Genomic DNA, 8417 nt, shown 5'->3' on the forward strand with positions numbered 1-8417 from the left:
TTATACAGCTGCACCATCGAGAGCATCTTGACCGGTAGCATCACTGTGTGGCATGGCAACTGCTCGGCATTTGACCGTAACGCGCTACTGAGGGTAGTGCGTACGTCCCAGTACATCACTGGGGTCAAGCTTTCTGCAATCCAGTACCTGTATACTAGGCTGTGTCAGAGAAAAGCCCAAAAAATTGTCAAAGACTCCAGCCACCCTAGTTATAGACTGTTCTCTCTGCTACCGCATGGCAAGCGGTACTGGAGCACCAAGTCTAGGTCCAAAAGGCTCTTTAACAGCTTCTACCCCCAAGCCATAAGACTGCTGAACAATTAATCAAATGGCCACCACGGACTATTTACATTGACCCCCCCTTTACCCCTACCTACATGAGCAAATTATCTTGACTAACCAGTACCCCTGCAAATTGACTCGGTAGTGGTACCCCCTTTATATAGCCTCGTTATTATTTTATTGTGTTACTTTTTACTTTATAAATATTTTCTTAACTCTTTCTTGAACTGCATTGTTGGTTAAGGGCTTGTAAGCATTTCACTGTAAGGTCTACACCTATTGTATTTGGCGCATGTGACAAAGAGTTTGATTTGATTTGAAATAAAACAATGTGCATGTCAAGTTATATTCAAATTCTGTAAAGAAAATAATATTTACTATATATTCTTTCTTTTCAGCATTTCAAAAAGAACAGTTTTGAACTGTGTGTCTTGTATTTTTGATATTGGATTAAATGGTAGTTAAAAAGACAAATGGTGAGCCTATCATTATGTCATGTTAATGATGAGTCAGGCTAAGCTCTGCGTGCTTTATACCGTGTCTGTCAGCCTGGTAAAGTTTGACTGCAGTAAAGGACTTATCTTTTACTGCGGATTCTCTGTGGTGGAATGAATTGTATAAAAACTAAACTGTTTGAGAACGGCGAGGAGCAGAATTGCTAATCTTGTTCAGATAATGACTAGCTATGTGGGATACAAGGTGATTCTGCTCAAAGTGCAATGAAGTTGACCTCAAACCCACACAGAGCGGAATAAATAAAATTCCTGAGACAGCAGGATGCATTCATATGTTGGGAGTTTATTAGAGTGGATTTGACAGGTTACATGGAGCTGATGTTAGAATAGGCCATGACAACAGTGGCCCTAACAACCACATAACCTTTAGACCCAGCTCCTTCAATAATAAGGGGAACTATGGTTTCTTAGGCCCAGTTGCAGCACTTGCAGCTGGCGTCAAACACCAGGCCGGCAGCACAGTGCTGGTCGTAGGTCTTGCCCTGGCTACAATTGTAGAAGTGGTTGGTATTGGTGGGGTCAGGGTATATTCCGTCAGCCTTCCCGGCGCAGAAGCCAGATCCGCTGCTACTACTGCCACCGCCGCTGCTGCCACCGCCGCTGCTGCCACCTTGACCTCCGGGCTGTGGGGGGTTAAGTGGGTGCTGGGTAGGGGCCACTGGGGCGATGGGGTCTTTACGGGCGGCACAACCTGGGAGAGATGGAGGACATAGGAGTGGGGGGGATAGAAGGGGGGTTGAGATAATTTCAACTACATTTCTACTACTATTTGAGAGAGTGATAGAGAGGGTTGTTGTTGAATGTTTGTGTGTGCATGCAGGCTTGCGTTTGTGTCTGTGTCTCTCACCGGCTCCGGTTCCCAGTCCAGACTTGAGGGTGTTGATCAGTGGGTATCTGCCCTGTCCACAGAAGGTTCCAGAGAAGTCATCCAGATCCAGACTCCACACCATGGCTCCTCCGAAGCCAGTGTTCTTCAGCCACTCGATCTGTAGGGGAGAAAGAGAGGGGAGAGGAGGGTTTACTTAACGGGGTGAAATTGGATAAATATGTATAGGTGGTAGAACTTCATCATTTACCCTATGTTGCTCAGTTGGTAGGGAATGGATCTTGCAATGTCAGGATGGTGGATTCGATTCTCGCTGGGGTCACCAATAACAAAATGTATGCACTCACTACTATAAATCACGAAGATAAAAGCTACTGTTTAATTCCATATATTATTAGGCTTATTGTAACAGAGTAGGATGCTACGCCATTACCCCCTAGTTATATCTTTCCCACAACAGACAAACACCCACACAAACACAGACCTTGTCCTGGAAACTCTTGACGTTGTCATATCCAACCCAGATGTTCTGCTGGGTGTAGGCGTAGGGCACCATCTGGGCAGAGTCCCAGGCCTGGGTAGCTCCCTGCTTCAGTAAGGTGCAGATCTAATGACACACACACACACACACACACACACACACACACACACACACACACACACACACACACACACACACACACACACACACACACACACACACACACACACACACACACACACACACACACACACACACACACACACACACACACAATTACGTTAGGGTTGGAAGTTGCAGATGTAATCACTCAAAAACATACACTGGGTTTGCGTCCAAAATGACACACTGTTCCCCAGGACACTACCTATGACAAGAGCACACAGGTAGTGCACTATGTAGGAATTGGAAGAGGGTGTCATTTCAGACCTATCTTAATCCTGTGTCAATTACCTCGTAGTAGGCCAGGAAGCCAGACTGTCTGGTGAATGGTCCGGCGGGGCCGGGGCCATTGGCGGGAGCGCCCACTCCAGTGTTAGAGCCACTGGCCAGCTTGAAGGTGTGGCCGTAGGTGGGGAATCCAACCAGGAGCTTCTCAGCGGGGGCACCATTGCTCTTCCAGTACTTCATAGCATAGTCCTGAGAACACACACAGTATGTGGTAGTGAGAACACTGGAGAGAGAAGAATTATTAAGAAATGTGCTACTCACTCTCAGCTCAAAACTAAATAGGCAGGAAGAGATAGATGAGCCGAGGAAGGGAGAGAGGAAGAGATGGACACGGAGAGAGAGACTCACCACATCGAAGTAGATGTAGTCTCCCTGATCAGTTGGTCCTCTGTAGAGAGGGCTGTTTTCTCCAGTGTTGTGTTCCCAAGATCCATGAAAGTCATAGGTCATCACATGCAGATAGTCCAACACCCTGAGAGCGAGAGAGAGAGAGGGAGAGAAACAGAGGGAAAAAGAGAGTTTCCAATATACCAAGAAGTATTTGATAGATCATGCATGTTAGATCATGCAAGAACTAATATATGAATGAGACCCAGTGTGTATGTACTGACAATCCAATCTCGGCGATCTGGTATCCGGTGTCGATGGTTCCCTTTCCGGCAGAAACAGCTGCAGTCAGCATCAGACGAGGACGGTTGGTGTTCTTTCCTTCAGTCTCAAAGGCAGCCATCAGCTCCTAGAGGGAGACAGTGCACAGAGAGGTGTGTGTGTTCATTTGGGTGTTCAAGTGTTCATTCTTGTTTGTGTGTGCATGAGCTATTTTGTGCGTGTGTGTGTGTGTGTCTGTACGAGTGATTGTTAATCTGCGTGTGTGTGTGTTTATTCATGTGTGTTCATTCATGTGTGTGTGTGTGTGTGTGTATGTGTGTGTGTGTGTGTGTGTGTACGTGTGTACGTGTATGGGTGTTTGAGTCTAACCTGCAGCAAGGTGGTGAATCTGGCCTTGTCTGCGGGTGGGGAGCCTCTGGATCCGGGATACTCCCAGTCAATGTCCAGGCCGTCAAACTGGTACTGCCTCAGGAACTTGATAACGCTGCTGATGAACGTCTGGCGGTTGGCTGCACTGGACACCATTGCTGTGAACCTGGGTACACACACACAGCTCAGACACAGGGTGTGTGTGTAAATGTGTGTGTGCACTTGCATGTTTATATGCATCTCCACTTACGGCTGAGTGCCAAAATTCCATCCTCCAATGGCCAGCAGAGTCTTCAGGTTGCTGTTCCTGTTACCAAATAAAAGACTTAGGGTTAGTCCTGGCTTAGGTGTGCATGTGTGTGTACCACGGGAGGCTGCTGAGGGGAGGACAGCTCATAATAATGTCTGGGATGGAGCAAATGGAATGGCATCAAACACATGGAAACAATGTGTTTCACATATTTGATACCATTCCACTAATTCCGTTCCAGCCCTTACCACGAGCCCATCCTCCAAAATTAAGGTGCCACCAACCTCCTGTGGTATGTACATGCCTGAATGAGAAAGTGTTTGCCTGCATTTGTCTATGTGTGTGCATGCCTGCTTGAGTGTGTGTGTGTGTGTTTGTGTGTGCGTCTTTGTGCATGTGTGTGTCTCTCTCACTGGTTCTTGAGAGCCTGGAACTGTCCGTAGAGTTTCTCATCGTCCCATTCGTAGGTCTTGATCTCGTTGTTGGCCATGCCGGCAAAGGCATAGATCAGATGGTCACAGAGACAGGGGTCCACGTTGGCGGGGAAATACTTGCCTGCTCCTGGCCGGTACTGGCCCCAGTTAGTGAAATAACAGGAGAGGATGTAGGAGGATCCTATGGAAGGGTAGTAGTAAGGTTAGAGTTTGGAGTTAGACAGTTTTAGAGTCAGGGTTGTCATGCTCTGTAAGTTGAGTTATTGTTCTTTGATTGGCTACTTACCTAGATGCTTGCTACATGTAAATGAAATGTACTTAAAACGTACCTAGATGCTGGCTACATGTAAATTAAATGTACTTAAAACTTACCTAGCTGCACATGCAGCAGGAGAGCCAGTCCTAGAGAGGGAGGAAGAGGAGAATAATGAGAGAGAAAGCGAGAGAGACAGAAATAATGAAAGGAGAAAGAAAAAGGGAGCGATTTTATCTTAAATTAAACTTTTTAAAAAGTCAACATAATTCAGAACTGTATTGATAATGATTTAAAGTGCAGTTCTTCCCCTCAGACATGAATATAGGTTGGTCATGGGGCTGGCAACCTCAGTCCTTAGAAACAGACATTGAACACAGTAGCATTGACAAAATGCATAGCTAGAGGACATTTATCACTGGCCAACTCTCTCCATAGGGACCCTTTTATGTTTAAATGTTGGTAATTGTCATTACAATGAAAATGTAAATGAAAGGTTTGAAAGAAAGATAGAGCAATTGTACTGTTATAGGCTAAGTATGACAAAATAAATTCCACTTACCAACGCAGATGAGTAGTTTGCCCATGGTTGCTCTGTACATTGCTCCATGGGCTGCTGGACCCTTTTATACTCTCAACGACCAATCCTATCTCACTCAAATCTCTATGACTTTCCCATTCCGCAGCAAAACTCAATCAGCCTCAGTCACTTGTTTGAACAAGGGTTTCCACTGCCTTAACAAACACACTGATAAACTTCATATGTCCTTGTTTTAAGACATGATAAGCTGACGTTTAAGAAAGCAAGTCTGTTTATGGTTGTAATGATTTGGTGAAACTGACAACCATAGAGATGGGTGCATTAGTCACCCCTTAGCCTCTTCAGTATAGCCCCTACAACTAGCCCCTGCACCCTAGCTAGCACCTTTCTCCTACCACCAAACCCACTATATACTTGTGGAGATTGCCTATTGTTCCTCTATATATTTGTATATGTATATATTCTTATTCCAATCCTTTACTTAGATGTATGTGTATTAGGTAGTTGTTGTGGAATTGTTAGATAACTTGTTAGATATAGCTGCACTGTCAGAAATAGAAGCCCTAGCATTTTGCTACACTAACAATAACATCTGCTAACCATGTGTATGTGACCAATACATTATAACTTGATTTGAGATTGACCTTGAAATGGGATAGATGTAAAGAATATGGTGACCATTCTACCAAGTCAAGCTCAAGGTTGAGATGTCCCCATAATTAATTGATCTATCTTATGTTTCAGTTGTACTAGCAGTGGGCTGAAGGTTGGGGGGAAGTGCCTAGGGGATAGGGGTAAAAGGTGTGACTAGTGTCACGTTTGTTGAAAGATGGATTGGACCAAGGTGCAGCGTTGTAGGCGTATACTTTTCCTTTATTTTAAATGACACCGAAAAAACAACAAAATACTAAAACGAACGTAAAGCTACATGCAGTGCAGAAAGCAACTACACACAAACATAGTCAAGATCCCACAAACTAAAAGTGGAAAAAAGGCTGTCTAAGTATCATCCCCAATAAGAGACAACAATAGACAGCTGCCTCTGATTGGGAACCATACCCGGCCAACAAAGAAATAGAAAAACTAGAATGCCCACCCAAATCACACCCTGATCTAACCAAATAGAGAAGGCTCTCTAAGGTCAGGCCATGACAACTAGAGGGTAAGGGCAAGGGGTCTATTTAAAATTGAACATCAGGCTTGAGACAGACCTGTATAACCTCATGGTCTGCCTAGCAAAAGTTTTGGTACTTGGCGTAGCATAATTGATAATAGTAATAATGTATTACAATGCAGCCATGTAACAAGTAAATATTAAGAAATCAAGTGTACTTGTCAGCATTTTACCATATATTTTTTAGTGTATTGGAATCTGTTATTATTACTAATAGTTATGATTTATCCACAATGTCAAAAAAAACAATTGTCAGAAAATAATGTTTATTTTTTTTCATTACAGTCACATTACAGTCACTTGTTTGTACTGGTGTTTCTGTAGCTATACCATGAATTCTTCAAAAGGAGTTAAGTGCTCTGATATATACCTTATCACATTTAACACAGTGTATCAGTCCTTATAAGTACCTTGAATACAATCACTAAGTTGATATCTTGGTTGAAGGATAGCATGTGCACAGCATACTCTGACTAAGCGTTTTGCTGTCTGCAAAGTTTTTAACACATGCAAACACTGCCTTCTTTGCTCAGCGCAGGAAATGAATCAGGAACTAGTAAATGTCAAAGCATCGCCTGAACAGCGACGTGAAGCCTGAAAAGTTAGATTAAAAGTCTGATGCCATACCGATTACACAACAGCTGTCTCTGATTCGTTGGCGAGGAGAATTCTTAGTCATTTATTGGTAGCAAGAAGTGATATGATTGGTTGTCGCAACCCAAAAGGTTCTAGACTCAACATTGTCAGTGGGTGCCATATGGGCTCTGGATGTGCTGTCACACACCTTTTGTGCCAGGGGGGAAGCACGTTCCGATGGCGAGGAATCGGCCTATGGAACAGTTCAATTAAACCATGCCTCCCCTGCACATCTGGTGGTCAACCAATAACTCGTGCTGACTACAGATTAGAAGGTTGCATGTTCAAATATGTTGGGGTGAAGGTTTTTATGCACTCAGCCCTGGCTTAAGCTATGTAGCTTTTATTCCTTTTATTGTATTATTCTTGTTTTTGTTTTATAGTCTTTGCTGTAGTACAGTGTCCTTGAGTTTTTTGAATGGCGAGAGACTGAAAAAACAGCTTCTATCTCAAGGCCATCAGACTGTTGAATAGCCATCACTAGCCGGCTACCACCAGGTTACTCAACCCTGCACCTTAGAGGCTGCTGCCCTATATACATAGACATGGAATCACTGGTCACGTTAATAATGGAACACTATGCAAATGAATTACTTAAAAATCATACAATGTGATTTTCTGGATTTTTGTTTTAGATTCCGTCTCTCACAGTTGAAGTGTACCTATGATATAAATTACAGACCTCTACATGCTGTGTAAGTAGGAAAACCTGCAAAATCGGCAGTGTATCAAATACTTGTTCTCCCCACTGTATATATATGTGGAGGACTGCACAGGTGTGGAGGACTGCACAGGTGTGGAGGACAGAGGTCTAGGTGTTGGAGTAGAACGTAGAGGAGCGGAGGACTGCAGACTGACTGATGCATGTAGAGGTGTGGACTAGATGCTGGCAGATGGGGTGGGAGCTCCAGGTACTCCTTGAAAGTAATCTTATTGGCAGAATGCTTTTTTTGTGTCACTCCTAGCTGGCTGAGAGACAGATTCTCGAATCTCTCTGCATCGATGCCACCAGCATAGCCCAGAGCATATTCAACCACCCACTTGAAGGTCTGCTCCCTATAAAGGCTGAACTGCATTATGTGTTGACCAAGCAAGTGTGCCCTGCTGTCTGAGAAGTATAGCCCTCCTGGCGGAATTTATCTGGAGACATAGCCCTGGTGCACTCTCTTTAACCTCTTTGGGGTAGGGGGCAGTAATTTGACATCCGGATGAAAAGCGTGCCCAAAGTAAACTGCCTGTTACTCAGGCCCAGAAGCTAGGATATGCATATAATTGGAAGGTTTGGATAGAAAACACTCTAAAGTCTCTAAAACTCTAAAACTTCAAATGATGTCTGTGAGTATAACAGAACTGATATGGCAGGCGAAACCCCGAGGACAATGCCAATAGTGTGCCAAGCTGTCATCAAGGCAAAGGGTGGCTATTTGAAGAATCTCAAATATAATTTATATTTTGATTTGTTTAAAACTTTTTAATTTACTACATGATTCCATATGTGTTATTTCATAGTTTTGATATGTTCACTGTTATTCTACAATGTAGAAAATAGTAAAAATAAAGAAAAAGCCTTGATGAGTAGGTGTTCTAAAACTTTTGA

At 43.6% G+C, this 8417-nt stretch overlaps 1 protein-coding gene across 1 annotated transcript; it reads right to left on the reverse strand.

Annotated features, from left to right (window-relative positions):
* Positions 1-1060: 1060 nt before the first annotated feature.
* LOC139563124 (acidic mammalian chitinase-like) lies at positions 1061-5104 on the reverse strand. Its single transcript, XM_071381429.1, has 11 exons — positions 5032-5104; positions 4589-4618; positions 4196-4397; positions 3783-3839; positions 3533-3698; positions 3166-3290; positions 2903-3026; positions 2558-2743; positions 2108-2230; positions 1645-1783; positions 1061-1488 (listed from the first exon to the last, which is right to left on the reverse strand). Exons 1-11 carry the CDS (start codon positions 5069-5071, stop codon positions 1205-1207), a joined length of 1476 nt encoding a protein of 491 aa, XP_071237530.1. The 5' UTR covers positions 5072-5104; the 3' UTR covers positions 1061-1204.
* Positions 5105-8417: the final 3313 nt, after the last annotated feature.

The sequence above is a fragment of the Salvelinus alpinus genome, chromosome 2 (genome assembly GCF_045679555.1).
Source record: "Salvelinus alpinus chromosome 2, SLU_Salpinus.1, whole genome shotgun sequence".
In the NCBI taxonomy this organism is placed as follows: domain Eukaryota; kingdom Metazoa; phylum Chordata; class Actinopteri; order Salmoniformes; family Salmonidae; genus Salvelinus; species Salvelinus alpinus.

Bases quoted from the DNA above. Each gene is read 5' to 3' on its own strand.
- LOC139563124 (XM_071381429.1), bottom strand. From the start codon at position 5,071: ATGTACAGAGCAACCATGGGCAAACTACTCATCTGCGTTG. The intron at 3,699-3,782 runs GTAAGTGGAGAT...GTGTGTACCCAG, and splicing joins TGGAATTTTGGCACTCAGCC to GTTCACAGCAATGGTGTCCA. The intron at 3,027-3,165 runs GTCAGTACATAC...TCTCGCTCTCAG, and splicing joins CAGATCGCCGAGATTGGATT to GGTGTTGGACTATCTGCATG.